At 35.2% G+C, this 16,683-nt stretch overlaps 1 protein-coding gene across 3 annotated transcripts in view; it reads right to left on the bottom strand.

The window, feature by feature from the left end:
* Window positions 1-16,683, bottom strand: part of VPS50 (VPS50 subunit of EARP/GARPII complex) — an 84,893-nt gene that overhangs the window by 46,779 nt on the left and 21,431 nt on the right. For all 3 annotated transcript variants that reach the window (XM_039548927.1, XM_039548928.1, XM_039548926.1), the window contains 5 exons: window positions 15,318-15,400; window positions 13,666-13,708; window positions 10,809-10,907; window positions 7,684-7,824; window positions 4,427-4,562 (listed from right to left, as the gene is read on the bottom strand). In XM_039548927.1, coding sequence (XP_039404861.1) covers window positions 4,427-4,562; window positions 7,684-7,824; window positions 10,809-10,907; window positions 13,666-13,708; window positions 15,318-15,400 — 502 coding nt within the window. The remainder of the gene's footprint in view (window positions 1-4,426; window positions 4,563-7,683; window positions 7,825-10,808; window positions 10,908-13,665; window positions 13,709-15,317; window positions 15,401-16,683) is intronic.

The raw sequence follows: 16,683 nt of genomic DNA on the forward strand, positions 1-16,683 counted from the left end.
TACTGTTCCTTAGGTAGCAATGTGCTACAAGGATCACACTGAGAGCTAACTCTGACTGACCTTTGCAGTTCTTCATTACTAGGCTTCACAGCTTTTTCCAGAAAAACTCCTGGTTTAGTTTCACCTTCCTTAGAGAAAAGAGCAATTTTTCATGTCTAATTTTGTTGTCTACTGAAGAAGAGTCCAGAAACATAAAGAATGTACATCTGTCCTCAATTTGTCAGCACTCAGAAATTTTCATCAACAAAGTAAATGCTCTTTCCTTGTCATGCCTTGCCCTGAATCCAGAACTGGCAGTCTAGGTGAATATCATGTAAATATTGTGTGCACCTTACTAAAGAGGCCAGTAAGGAATGGGATGCTGGATACAAGATTTTGATCAACCTTTCAGATGTGTGCAGAACAGACCCTGCAACATTGCCTGGACTACCACATATTTAAGAGAAGGAAAGAAAAAACATTCACTAACGGGAATTGTTAAGACTTGTATCAGACACTGACAATTCAATTAAACCAAAATACACAAGAGCACAGCAGTCTGACCATGTTTTGATTGTATCTTCTTCAGATCATCCAGTGCTCACTGTCAAGTGAGCAGAGTTTCCTTCTGCAACAATCACCAATTACAAACAGCACTTAGCAGTGACTCATTCTCCCAGTCCTAGGCCAGACTCTTTTTAAGTAAAAGAGTATCATTTACATTGTCCTTCTCCCCATCAACCATCTGGTTTCTGATTCGAACCTTTCCAGCGTATGTTTCTCAGAACAAGAACTATTGCCTATTATGTTTATGTAAGTTTAACAGGAACGACAAAAATATGGTATCTTCTACATCTGCACCTCCATTTAAATTATGTGGGGAATATGAATACTGAGAAGGATGCTAGCCTTGCTTGATTTCTTGCAGATGGAGCCATAAGGTGTGTCTGGACATGTTATTAAATTATGAACTTTATCAAACACTGAGAAAGCTTTACCTGCAAGCTAGGGATTACAGTAGTGAACATACAAACACTACCAAGAACAACTGGCAAGCCAGTTGAGTTAAAGTGTCTGCCCACTCAGCTGGAACTCAAGAACACAGAACCAGCATAAAAACCAGCCAGAATGTAAAAGCTCCAGTACCGTCAATTGAATAACTCCTCATCAAAATTAAAAACATAATAAAATACAGTTGGGAATTTGGGTTTATATTAGAGATATTAATTTCTTCCAAGGCTGCAAAGCTGGGTTCAATTTTTTCCTGTGTAAAGATATTGAGACTGCTTTTGCAGGTTAACTGAGAATTTACCCTAATAAGTCAAAATGAGATGATGAATGTCTTGTTTGCACATAAAACAGCCTTAAACATAATTCCGTACTGCATCTACTGTTGCAGGGCATGCAAAAAAGATTTTACTTATGAAAGAAAAATCATAAAACAAATATTACCTACTGCCTACATAAATTATAATTTAGTAACTGTACCTCAATATGCTCATCTTCTGAAAGCAATAATTCTGACAAATGCATTTTCCTGATCTTCCACAGAAGATTAAATGAAACATAAACAGAAAGAATAACCCAAGCAGAAAACCTCTAAGTGGATTTAACCTTTCTCAGACTGTCCAAGGAAACAAAACCAGCAATCCTAGCAACAGCACACTCTTCATACATTTCTGCAACCTCCTCTCTTCTAAACTCCGGCAGACTGAAGCCAATCCTAAACAAGTCAGTGCCTTTGACCAGTTCTCTAGATTAAGACCATAGTACCTGTACTCACAAGCTGCCGTTCATGAAGGAATGGTTGGACAGACACTGCAACATAAATGTTATTGTTCACTAAAAAAATCATGCAATATTCTCTCTCTGTCAGTCTCCCAATGCTCCTGTTTTATGGCCAGTCATGCTAGAATGTCTTGTTTCCAGTCTTTGAATGAACTGCACTGCAGCTAATTTCACACATGCAAACACATTAATTTAGGATAACTTCCTTGAAAATCAAGGACTGGACAAGCATTTACACATTCTGCATTGAGGAATTTGGAACAGGTAGAGAACATATAAATATTCATAACTACACATAAAAATAAGGAACAAAACCACCCAGGAGTTATTATTCTAGATGCCTGATTTAAATACAGTAATTATTCAGGTTTTTCAGTATTTCTCAAAAATTCAAAAAGGCAGCTTTCACCCATAACAAAAGGTTTTTGTTTAATCCTTGTATGGTAGAGGAAAGCCAAAAAAAGGAATCAATCAAATCTCTGTCCTCTAGCTTCACTCTTTGAATACTAAGCAGGTCTTGCACAGAATTTACACAGTACTATAAATAAAACATTTTGAAAATTAAAATGGTTGAAATTCAATTTACATCCTACATCATTTTCTTCTTGCTTTTCTTTGAATCTTTTACAGATACTAGAGTTGTGACCAACTTTTACCCCTAGGATTACACTTGTGAAATCAGGAGTTTAAATGCCATAGTGATCATTTTACCACTCACTTTCAGGTCTTCTGTTAAATCATTGTCTCATGAATACATGTAAATTGCATCAACATGATAGTAAATTTCATGGTATGTGAAAATCCAACTGAACCAGGCATGCCCTCACACAAACCAGTGACTTCGAAGTTAACTTTGATTCGAGCAGGAAAGACAAAAATGATCTGCATAGGTCCCATTAAAACTCATTTTCTGTTTGACTTTTTACTAAAAACATAAACAGTGCTCTGACTACAACAAACAGTGTAATGGAAAATTTTCTAGTAAGTAGTTTATTTTCAGGGATGAAACCCCAAATTACAACAATCTGCTGTTTACTGTACAAACAACAAAATCACAGAATAAGTAGCAGCTCATTGAATATGACGTAGAAATAATTTCATGTTATGTTGATAATTTTAGTTTAATCTTACTGAAGAGAAAATTAGTGAAAAAGTTCTACATACAAATACTTAATTCTGTCTTTCTAAGGACTTCTTTTGGATAAGTTTCACTATTAAAATACAAAGAGCTATATAAATAATGTCTTTGAAGTCCAACTTCTACAGTTGTGCCTGTGCCCTAAGATCAAGAGTCCCTTGACACATTTAAGGTACTTTCTCAGAGTGCTGACATTAACTGGGACAATACTGGGACAGCCTTGAGTTCCCAAAATTGTAAAAGCCAGACATAGTGGTACAACTATTGCTCCAGTCTATGAGGCTTATTTGAGGAAAAACTTTAGCATAGTCTCCTGAACTGCCTCCCTGCTTCCTTCTGACACACATGCCTTTTTTACAGGAATTTTGCTTTGGCTTTACCACATATCACAGCCATTAAATCAACAAGTATGAAATGAGAATTCCATGTACAGGTTTAATAATTACTGCAGAATGAGCAATGAGTTTTAGAAAAAAAACCAACCAGTAGATATTTACAGTCCCTATGAAATTATACTGTACTTGTAAAATTCCCTTCTGTGTGCTTTATCATTGCCGAGGTATTTGAAAAAGTGATTCAGTAGACCTACATTTCAGTTGTACATTATGGCTAAGCCACATCTCCTCCAGAAAATTAAAAACTGAGTGACAGAAGATTAGTAATAGACATACCAAAACACTCCGGCATGCATTTAAAAGCACCGCATTTAAAATTATGCATGTGACTGTATATATCACTTTATTAGGGATATATACTATATATATATATATATATATATATATATATATATATATATTAGGCTGAATAGTTTCTGTAAAAGGCTTTAGAGTGCCAATTATTTTCTTTCCTCAGGGCAGCGCAAGTAACAACACTAAGTGGAACTAGTTTTATAAGTACATATGTGGCTGAATAAGGAGTCTACTGTGGTAATTTTTCCATGAAATAAGTACTTTATGGTACCTGCTTGGTTTTACATCAGCAAAAACCACAGCAAAATGGAAACGAGAGAAGAAAATGTAACTATCTTTTTTAAAATGTAAATGTAAATATTATTGACAATGGGCAATTCAATCAAAACTTTAGAATCTTTCTTCACATAGTGCATCTCAAAAGCAAATATTTCAACTCTGAATTTTACGTCTGATATAGTTATAAAAACTTTCATCTCAAGTAATGGCCTCAAATCAAAAAACAGCTTCAGCAAAAACACATTTTAAAATTTTTTTATTAGCTGCTTTTAAGATTCCACACAATAGGGGAAGGACGTTTAGCTTAAGCACTGTTTAAAATAAAATACTTTACATCTGCTAGACAGGCACATACAAATATTCATTAAAAAATTAACCTTATACTGAAGAGCAAAAAAATCCAGTGAGTGTTTCAGTCTCTACTGCACACTATAAGTAAAAATGCTGAAGGCACTGAGCCAAGACCTCAAAGATACCAACACACAAACTAATAACTTGAGCACAAGAAAAGTTATTTCCAAATATCCAAGTTTTGCTTCCAGAAGTTTCTTACCAGAAGACACAACTGCTGCCTCATCTTGGTCATGGTTCTCATGCCACTGCATCGTTCGGTAGTAACTGAGCATGACTTCCCAGAGGGCTTTGCAGAGATCAGCAAGGCATGGGATGTAGCTGTCTGATGTAATATGCTACAGAAAAACAAAACAGCATTGTGAAACTTCAAAATTGTGTTCATTTTTTGCTGCAGTGACACAAACCATACAAAACTCTCCAAATTCATACAGCTGAGCTGAAATACATCAATTTCATTTTTAAACGTATTTTAAGAGGTGACAGATTCCTGATTTTGGTCAACTGACCAAATGCTGTTCAAAAGTACAAAGCGCTTTTGTTAGTGTTTTTTTTTTTCCTTTTCTCAATTGGCCTGTATGTTAACTACCTCCTACATTTATTCTGCAGTGACACAGAGAGAGAAGTAAAGCCATGAAGTCTAATGGTCAGCACATCTCACTATCAGAAGGATGCAGCCACCCCAGTGAGTCAGTTCAATGATACAGACTTTTGTATTTCAGTGCTACAGAGAAGCCCTCCTGGCAAATACCCCACTGGGTTGAACGAGCTCTACAGAAGTAGTCTAAAAACAAACAAACTTGCTGATTCAGCAATTTTCACTACTACCTTATCAGGAAATGTTACTCTTGCTGTATTTCAGGGCTTTTAGTATGTAAAATCAAAAGTTTGTGCAGATCACTATACTTGAAGACATACTGACTTTCAGGTGGACAGGAAGAAAGGATTACTTACTAAATACCAAGATAATTCAATACAGACTAAGGAAACAACTGAATTTCTTTAAGCTTATACTAGAATAAAGAAAATCAAATCTTGAGACTGAAGCAGCCAAGCTTTGCCCTGCTCCAGCAATATTCAAAAAGAGAAAAGATGTAAAAGCATGGCATATTGCTAAGAAAAGAAACACTCAACAATGAAACAGCAACTCTGAATGTATAAACACTAACTTTGATAAATGCTTAAGAATTTCTGAAAATATTATTCTTTTTTAAAAGACTCACATTATTACAATATCCAGTATTCAACTTCCAAAAAGATGCAAACAAAACAAAGAAAAAAGCCACTTTAGTCCCCCACTAACCATATACAATGGAAATAAGCTAGATGAGTTCATTTTGACAGATTTTGAGAAACACACAGCAGACTATCTGCCTCAAAAGGAATACTCAATTTTATATTATTTCCCTTATTTAATTAGAGTAAGTACTCCATAACCCTTTATATGTTAAGGGCATCCTGGCTTAACAGCATAGATAGCCTGAAGAGGGCTCTCACTAGAACTAAACAAAGGGAAAGAAGGCTCATATTTCAGTCTTAAACAATTTATTCCCCAACAACCGAATGCATGAGATGAGAACCTGATGTTTTTTCTACAGGAAGTTAGAAATTGAATTGCTATGATAGTTCATCTTATTCAGCATCCTGATTTCACAAATGCATTGCAATAGGTAACAACCAACACCGAACAGCATGGTTTGTAAGAGACCAAAATTTCCCATCTGCAGTCTGTCCCTAAATATCTAATGGTTACCAAGATAGTAAAGAAAAATTTAAAAAGCAAATTTCAATGCAATTACAGCAACATTCATAGTACATTAAAGTCCCAAAGTCTGAGTACCTTCCTTTATACAGAATACCAGCTATTGAAGGGTCACATAACTTAAGCATCATCTCATTAAGGTTTTGCATAAGTAAAAACAAATAAAAATAATGAGGTAATAATTTTGTAACCATGCAGTTAAAACTACACTCTTTCTGTGTAATACAAAATGTGATATTTCCAAGCACCTGAAAGATTCCTCCACACGCTCAAATATAAGGATAAACAGTAATACACAAACTGTATTTTAGAAGTGGTCAGAAGCAGCTCAGTAGTAGTTTGTAAGTGTAAATAAATGGGCTTAGTATCATTAGCATTATCAAGGAATTATCTGAAGGGCATACAGAATTATAAACGAAAAAAAGAGGAGAAACTTAAAAGAAAAGTTCATTAGAAACTATGAAATGAAAATAAAACCACTGAAGGCTCATAGCAAAAAATGGAAGACTGCAGTCCAAACAACAAAGATCAGGGTTTGCTGGCTTTCTGCAGCTAGAATGCATCTCAGTGAAGTGGAAATACCACCTATCCAGAATCTTACTCATTATGTTCATGAACACTTAAGTCAATTATTTCCAATAAATCTATTTTGCATATCACACTTTCATTTATATGAAGGCTCTTAGATTATGTAAGCTTTTTAAGTCAAAGCGGCACCTCTTTAAAATGAAATGTTTTTCAATGCAGATGTGTTGTTTACTAGTGGAAGCTACATGATCCCAGGAGATAAGAGAAGTGAAAGAACAGAAAATAGATCAGAATATGAATTTCAATGTCCTTGTGACTGTATTTTAATTTAATAAATTGGAACTGATGGGATGGGTCCTTAAGTTGATGAAGTATGATGAGGGCTTAATCTGTGACTGAAATAAACATCCTAAAGAACATTTACGATACCAAATTGTAAATCAATGTTAGAACCACCTAAAATATCTCACATTCTTCTTCCCCATAACTGAAGTTTTAGAAAATTTCTCAAAGTGTAACAGTAAAATCACAAGTGAAAATATTAAAGAGTGAACTAAAAATGCTACCCAAACTACAGTAATTCATTCTAACAACATTACAAACTATGCAAGAAGCTGCACTTAAAATTTATACTAGAAGAAAATACATGGATATTTCCAGTCCGTGATCTGCCTATCATCAGGCTTTTGAATCTCAATATTACAGCTGCCCCTTACCCCGATATCAAAAGAGTGAAATTAAATGTGAGGATGAAAAGTGAATGATACAAAGTCAGGAAAAATGGGAAGACTCCAGTTAAATTAGCATCTTTACAAAAATTCTTACTGAAATGCAGTATCAGAGAAATTGTGAATACTACCTAAATGCACTGGACTAAAGTTCAAAGATAATAGTTATTCCAATAACTAGCATATCATACTGAAGAGACACATTTTGAAATGTTGCTCTTTGTTTGTTAGATGGAGTGCAAGTAACTCCAAGGTCCTAAGATTTAGTGCAATCAAAATCAACATTAAGTTGTGAGTAACAAATATCTCAAGTGGCCATAAGGTGTATTAAGAAACTAGAGTAGCTGCAGGGTTAACAACTGAGTGTACTGACATAAGGTACACTTACAACAGTGAAAAAAATCAGATTAAAAACCATACATATATGCAAGAATTACATACTGTACAGAGGTCTTTGTACTGTAACTTCTGAAACTTGGTGTCTGTGTTTCCTGCACACAGCTCCACATATCCAAGGACTACTTGAAACACGGTGTTGTGAATGGCTTGAGTGAAGTGCATATGTAACTGGTCCATTGCTGTCTGAAAGAAATGGAGTAACATAAAATCAAATAGTAAAATTCAATTTGTCATATACCATCACCTTTTAGCCACCATCTTTTAACATAAGTCTGTTTCAGTACTGAACACTTGTAAGCATGTCCTCCAATCTCTGTCTCAAAAATACCTAACATAGATCTTGGCGATATTACAATATGGTCACATAAAAGAGTTCAGGTATTACAAGTAAAACCAGTTTCCTCTGCCATCTTCCCTCTATAATTTATCTTTTTTTTGTACATTGTCACTAATAAATATTAATTTTACAGCTATATAATATAGCTAATTATAGAATTTATTCACTCATTTATTTACCCTCCCAAATACTGATAATGTGTCAAAAAAAAATTAGTTGAGATTCATGCTCTTTCTCCCAGTGGAAACACTTCCAACTAAATAAAAAGTATTTCCTTTGCAATCATTAAAATTAAAAGCATGATTACAAAGTCTTCATCCACTTGCCAGACCGAAGAACCCAAAGTAGAATTAAGTATCACAGAAAGGCATGCACATCTTATAAATAAATTTCCTATAAAACTCCTCTTTTTGATAGAAAAAAAGATATTTGTTTTTAAAAAAAAGACTACTTTTTCCAGCAAAAAGTTACATATACGTACTAAGGACTAATGACTACATAACATATTAGTTTTGCCATAATCATGTCTGAGTTTCAGGTCAGGGTGTTTCCCAAGTGTCCCTGTTGTTAATAAACTGTAACATTACTCCATTTCAGAAACTGAATTTTCTCACTGTTTCAGGACATACATATAATCAGCACATGGTATACAGGAACTGATAAAAATAGTCTTTCATATGCAAGAATAAAGTTATCAGATCCTGCAGATTTGAAAATGTTCAGTTTCACTACTTCATATTTGACATTTTTACCTACTGACAAGAGCTGAGAACTCAATTACTCCATAAGAAATGAAGAAGAATTCTGCTTAAACTCTATTGAAAACAGCCCATCTTCTGCAGCTAGTCCTGACTTGAATTAGCCAAAGAAAACAGAATGACAAATGAAATAATGAAAAGTACTGAAGATACCGAAGGATCTTGACATTTTGTTTACTGCAAAGAGGTCAGTATGGGAGATATTTCAATAACAATGCAACTAAATTATTTTCAGGACAAGTTCAAAATACTTACTTTAATAAAAAGAATGTCAAAAACAAGTCACTCTAAATGGAACAAAGCAGGCAAAACCATGCAGTAACAAGTAACACTTCAGTTTTGTCAGAAACTTCACTCCTTTCCAACAAAAAATCTGCCTTTCTCAACATGCCATGCACTTGACTTGGAGCAGTGAATGAATTGTATCCATTTTTGCTCAGTTAATAAGAAATTGCATACAATGCACTAAAAGAAGAAAAAGTCTAATTAATCATCTTCTCTGATTTTAAGTTGCATTCCAATAGTTCTGCACATTAACAAAGTATGGGAAGATAAATCCATTTCTATCCTATTGCAGAGCTACACTGTCAAGCCAGGAAAAAAAGAACCCAACTTTGCTAGAAAGGTTCTAATTAGAAAGAAGCAAAACAAACAAAAATTTAAAACAAACCCAAGAAAGGCAATCTTATATCAGATATGCTTCTGACATTTGGAAATACCATTAAAAAAAACAAGCATAATAAAACATTAATGGGGTTCTTGTCCTGTGCTCATCAGGGGACAGGTTCTTTGACTTGATCTTTAGCAACTAAATCTTTCTGGGAGAATCTCTTGCCTAAGTAAATCATCACTGTTACACTGGCACCACCACGTGCAGCCTCACTGTGCTATGAACACTGATCACTGACAAAACATGCCTCCAAGACTTTCAAGTCTCCTTACCCTTTCTCTTTACTTCACAGGACCTTGATATTATCTCCCATACTTCAGACCTGCTGCAGAAGGAAACTGGTTGACTGCCTTCTCAGAAAAACAAGCCAGTATGAAGCCTCAAGGCAGTGCACCAAACAGAAGAGAACTCCATCCTATGGGAGAACTTGGGTCTTCTCTTATTTACACAGAAAATGCTCTAAGCGCACACAGATGTAACTTTCAGGACACGTTCACAGCATGTGTCTGACGTGCCATGGGATGTATTTTACTGCAAAAAAACTACCTCCTCACATGTACCATTCCCACCATGTTAAGAGTGCAATATAAAATGGAAATACTCAAGGCAGAGGTTGTGCACAACCCAGAAACACAGACCTAGCTATAAAAAAATAGCATTCACATGACCAAATAGAACGAATAGTGCCAAGAGTAGTACAAACAGAGCTGAAATATGCAACAGTTACAGTTATAACCTGTCCAAAAAGCTACATGCTGCAGTAACACACAGCTTACCTTTAGCAAGTACTGCTAAATTATCTGAGCATTATAAAAACCTCTGTATACTCAGCAAGATCCATCAGCATTCGCGCGCTGGTTTTGGCTGGGATAGAGTTAATTTTCTTTACAGTAGCTATTATGGGGCATGGGGCTGTGTTTTTGATTTGTGCTGGCAACAGTGTTGATAACTTAGGGAAGTTTTAGCCATTGCTGAGCAGTGCTTACACAGGGTCAAGGCCTTTTGTGCTTCTCACCCCAACCCTCCACGTTGGGCTGGGGGTGCACCAGGAGTTGGGAGGAGACACGGCCAGGAAAGCTGACCAAAGGGATATTCCATTACATGTGGTGTCATCCTTAGCAGTAAAAGCTGGGGCAAGAAGACAGAACAGGGGGATGTTTGGAGTGATGAAGTTTGTCTTCACAAGTCACTGTTAACACATGATGGAGTCCTGCTGTCCTGGGGATGGCTGAACACCATCTGACTTTGCCTTCCCAGCAAGGGGGAGGAAGCATCCTGCTGTGGGGGGCTAAGCTGCCACCTGGGATTAAACCACAACAATTAGGAAAATAAGTTTCCATCACAGTACTCAAAGCTTCATGCTGAATATTCTCTGTAACTTCCTCAGAAGATAAGTACTAACCTGTGTTTTTCCAAGCAGCCTGTAAGCCTGCTGAACCTTTGTATAATGATTGATATCAAAATTCTTGCATATTTTGGAAAGTGCTACATCCAATTGTTCCTATAAAAATGAAAGAAAAAAAGGGTTAAACACTAAATAAAAACAGGCCAAGTAATACATTACTTAAACAACAGCAAGTGAGGATGACATTTATTTAAACAGTCTGATAATTATAGTTGTAAAGTAACCAAGACTGTATGGGACTTGACTGTTTTGAGGTGCTTAAATGTTACTTCTTGCAGTTCTAAGTACTTCAGTGTCAGCCAGAAAGTTCCAGCACTCCCAAGAACAAGCAAGAAAAAGAACATTATTTCACTGAAGTCTAATTTGAAGTGATGTTTACTTTTAGAAGGCCTAGCACCTCAATAAAGAAGTTGGTCTACTTCCACCCCTTAAAAAACCCAGATCTGAGGGTTTCAGCTCAAGCAATTCAGTTATAGACCTCTTAACCCTCTGACTGCATCTCTTAGATGGAACTAACACTATTTGAATTAAAAATTCATTGGCAAGACAGCCATTTATACAACAATCAGTACCTGAGAGAGTCAAAAAAGAAAGTAGACACACAATTACTGGTTTTGCCAGCAGAGCTGTGTCTGAGCATACTGAACAGCTCTGCAATAAACGAAGTTCAGCTATTATGTAAACTAAGTGAAAAAAACTTCCATAGGGTCATGTATTTAATGACTAATAAAGCTTTCAAGAATTTGACTATGTAGCTTAAAAACATAATTCTCACTTAGACGCTGTAATATATTCAGATACACAGCCTAACTCTAGCTATTTTCAATCAACAATGTAAAAAATAAAAGCAGGATGAATCAATAACATACAATAACATACACAGCTAGCAAGTATTTTCTTTCCTTGCTAGATACTAAAGCCATTTCAATTATTATTTAATGATCTTGCAGTACAGTCTTGCTCTTAAAAATAGAAACCACAGTAGATGGGTGTTTAGTCCCCCATGTACTTTTACTTACTCCATTGGAAAATTTTCATGAATTACATCATTAGTCTCAAAATATTTTTGGTTTTAATCCTAGAGATTTGGTGGGGGTTGTTTGTTTTACTTTCTTCCCTAAGCCAAATGGTAAAAGGACAAGCAACCTGAAGATTCAGAACTTCTCTAAAACATTACTCAGCAGTTTGAATTTCAGCCACATACTGATTTAAAAAAAAAAAAAAAATTCCTTCTCTTGTTTCTTGCAGAACAGCTGTACAAAGAGAAAAACTGGGATATCAAACTGCCCATGAACAGAGCTCTTAAACACAGAGAACATTAATCTTTTCAGTTACATTTTTCAATAGTTCCTTCCACTAGCCATCTTGTATTTTATTTGTAACATAGTATAAAAGTAAGTTCTATATTAAAACCTAAATTAAAATAAGACAAAACAAGGAAAAAGGAATGGACTTAAGTAAAGACACTCAACTATTTAAAAGACTCATTTTTGAAATCTTAACTAGCAGAATATTATTCTATATTAATATCAGCAATACTCCATGGACCCAAGGATGACTTATGTTTTTCTCCCATATGCACAGGCATAATTCCAGTAGAAAATAAGATACTTTCACAAAAGAAAATAAGATATTTTTATAAATTCACAAGTAATAAAAATCTTGAATGTGATTATTTATCTAGCTGTGAATTGCCCTCACCAACCAATATGGCACATGTTACCATATTTTGGTAAGACCAGAATTTGCTCTTCAAAGCTGTTACTAGAAGGAAGTAAAGATGCATGTCTCCTTTCAAGCAATATCAGTATTTGCCCACAAGGAGAAAATGAGCGTGCTCACTCTCACAAGGCCTGTGTGAGAGTGAGAAGAAAACAGTCAGTCCATCAACTCTTTTGAACCAGACATGCTCTGAATAAAGCACTATCAGAGAAAGACTAAAGGAACAAAAAAAGCTTTGCATAAAAGCTGAAATACAAAGACATAACTGAAGGAAATATACAAAGTTCTAATTTTACAGGGAATTGAATAACAAGGTACAATAAAACATGTCTGACTTTTAGCAAGCATATGACAACAGGTGTAGACAGATGCTGAAGTAGCTAATTCAGGTTCCTGCTAAACATTACATGTGTGTGCATTACATGCATCACAAACATTATACATACCTACATTGCTAGACTTCTTACAAAAAGCTTGCCAAGTTCCAGCTCAAAATTGCTTAGTAGTGGAGTTTAAATTTGAATTCCTCTTTTTGCACCAATTTCCAGCAAGACACTTAACATTTTATATTCATTCGCTTTTGTGATACTATCTACCAACTTAAACTGACCTTAGTTGCACCCTTCACAGCTATTCAAGTCTTATTTCCTACAGCTTAGCACAGACCCTATTCAGCACTTTCCAGTCTGCTGAGCTCTAAAATTTCCTGTGAAATTGTGATCTCTCGTATATCTCATCCAAACCTACTGGCTTGCTGTTAATTTATTTTTCATAACTACTTAGAGAAGTAGTCTAAAGAATTCACAGAAGTTCAGTACTTCAAATGTTATGTGACTTTTTAAATTTGACTGCTCTACCATTTATAGTGGGCACAACTAGTGAACTGGGTCATAACAGGATAATATATTAAAGAGCATTTAGGTTGATTACAGCACTAAATTCTACATGAACAGCAATGGCTACAGCATGCAAAGAGAGTATTTGAAAGAAATGTACACATTCTGTAATTGCTAACTAACAAAATTGCTTTTCTAATTGTATTAGAAAGCTCTATTACTTAGAGATTAAATACTAACACATACTTAGAGGTTAAATATTAACATATACTAAACATCAGTATATTAATTCTTACCTCTATTTGTTCCAAGGTGTCCTGCAGTTTTGAATTTAATTCACTATTGATGAAAGAAAAAAAATGTTTAGAATAAATTATATATATACTGATTATATAAACATTTCAGACCATTTCTTATTTCCAAAAACCCTGCTACTGAGCCACAACATAGTAATTTATCATAAACCATTAAGCTGCTGTTGCTGTGTCAGACTAGCACCATCACACCACTGCTATGTGGAAAAGCACATTATTCTAGGTTTATAATGCAACAGTGTTAAGAGGGCCTAGACAAGACCCCATCCTGCTAGGATTTAACCAAGTATTCAAAGACATTCCCAACCCCGAAGAAACTTCCTTTAAATGCTTTGGTGTGGCACTGTGGTCTACAGCAGAACATACCCAGAAGGGTCAGGACTGTCAAGTCTTTGCAAACTACAGTAATTTTTATTTGTTGCTCAGGACCCCCTTACAGAAATGCTATAGGGAAAAGAGAACTTAAGCTTTCTCAGAAAAAAATTAAAGGTTGGTATAAAAGATTAACAAAAATATCTACCAGAAGAGAAACGATTTAGGACAAAGAAAGGCACCACTGCACCTTTGCAACAATCAGCTTTAAAAATTTCAGAACAGCAGCAATTTAAAAAAAAGACAAAAAATACGACTAGTATGCTTTTGTTTGGAAGGGTCAAAGCAACAAAGAAATAGGCAGGATATTCTCTTCAAGCACAGAAAGCACAGTTTGCATTAAATAATCACCATATCTAATTTTAAACAACTTCCTTCTGTACTCCTCTCCATGCTTCTCTTCTCCTAAGAGGCCTACCTATGTTAATTATCAAAAGACAGATTCTAGCTTCTCTACTTAGCTCTCTATGCTTAAATGATAGGCCCATCACCCTCCTTTTTTGTTTCTATTAGATAAATTGGGTACAACACCCTCCAAAGAAAAGTTCAAATAGAAAAAAAAACTGCATCAAAAAGAGCTGCCAATAAATACCAAAGAGAGTACCCAATATTTCCTTATTGTTTCTCCACGTGCAATGAGCCTTCAAACAGAAGGACCTCCATAATAATCTGATGTTACTACATCTCCTGCTGGAGTTTATGAGCATTTCCTCCAATTTCCTTTTTTTTTTAAGGCAATGGAAACATCAAGTCTTTCTAAGTTAGAAGCTGCAGATATTTAGATTATTTTTGGTTCTGAAAGCAATTTCTTCATGTCAGCATGAAACTCTGCACTTGCTAATTTCACTGCCAAGAATCAGGGCAAGTTATCTTGCAGAAGCCATCTTGCTATAGGCAAATTAATTCGAGAATAAAAACTTCGCATTAAAAACTCAGCTCAGGTATCTCTAGGCTGGAGGCTGTAGCACAGTTATAATTCACTTTAAATTGAAACTTTACCTGCCAACATATTACAACAATTATATAGTCCAAACATTGATTATATACTGTTATGATTGTGAAGCCTGGTTAGTCATGGTAGAGGGAGGTGGGAAACCACTGAGAATACTTATGCTTTTATAACTGCCTCAATTTTACTTTTCTAAGCTGAAAATTACTTTTCAATTAAACTTTCTTTAGAGAATGAGAATTAATGACCACTGTTTTATACTATTTACAAATAAAATAATACAGAAGCTGAAACCTGCACAATGTCACCCTACCTTATACAACTGTAGTGTTTGAAAGTGCTGGCAGCTTTCTGGCATTCCAAGCACAGCTGAATAGCTCCTGGATAATCCTCTTCCTTAGGATAAAATACAATTGAAAGTTCACGTGAAGCAACAGTGCAATACCCATTTTTGCATGCATGCTTATGTATAAATATTAAGAATAAAATATTTTGCCTTTTCTGTCTATACAGTAAAGTTAAAGAGTGAGCATCTACTGCAGCATTTAATGTGCAAGTAGCTCAGAATTAGAAGCAGATGTTAGCAACATCAAAAAACACTATGTATTACATTACCTTATGCAAACAACTTGCTGTATAGTTTCCTTATGCATACATAAAAAGTACATCACTAAGTTTTTATTACAGAACAACTAACATCTTCTCAGTTATCTATCTATTCATGAACATGGAAAGAGGTTAGTTCAGGCACTGGCAGGCTGTTCCCATAGTTTATAAAACCTAAAAGGAAACAAGGAAGACACTCCCAACAGTACACCCAAATAAACACTATCTAAATTGACACATTCTATAGCTCATTAGAAATTAACTTAAATACAACTGACTCACAGAAGGCCTCAGGAAACAAAGAACACACTATGGACGCATTGTCCTAATATGTAAGAAGAATATCCAACAGGTAGACAGCTCAATCAGGAAGTATACGATGATGTCAGGACAAAACAAAAACATACAAAAATGTAAAACCCAAGGATCTTACCAACAAAACATGGGCATTGCCTCAGATATACGTGTTATTTTTTATTCTATTAGGCATGAGACCAGAAAGGGAAGGAGGAAGGAAAACCCTCTTTAATAGCTAAGAGCTTCCATTTTTTGTCGTAATTACATCTGTTATATTACGTGCTTTAGAGAGCTCAAACGCAGTGCTGTTACTGGAATTTCAGTCATTGATTGAATAGTAAAAATTCAAGGGTAATTTATATTCAGCTATTATCATAGAAGAGTTTCTGAAATGAAATTTGTTTTAGCAGCAATGTTCTAATGCAGATCAAATTTAGCAAAAAAAAAAAAAAACATTAAAAAAACCCAAATACATTATCCATTAGATGAAAACAGAACAGTACACTGGTCTAAAATGAGGGTTGTGTTTACAGCTCTTTACATCTTCCTCCACTGGAAACCTGGTACTTGCTCCATTAAGTCTAACAGAACTCAAATCAGAAAGCCTGCTTGCATAAAATATGTTACTAATATATTCCAGATGCAGCTCAGCCCTGTAAGATACTGTAGCTTCATTCTTGTTCTTTTTTTAATTGAGAACCCTTTCAAAATGTTCTTCTGTGAGTGGCTGCTAACAGCTCTCCTGCATATTCCAACCTATATTAACTCCTCTGAGT

Source organism: Corvus cornix, chromosome 2 (genome assembly GCF_000738735.6).
Source record: "Corvus cornix cornix isolate S_Up_H32 chromosome 2, ASM73873v5, whole genome shotgun sequence".
Taxonomy (NCBI): Eukaryota; Metazoa; Chordata; class Aves; order Passeriformes; family Corvidae; genus Corvus; species Corvus cornix.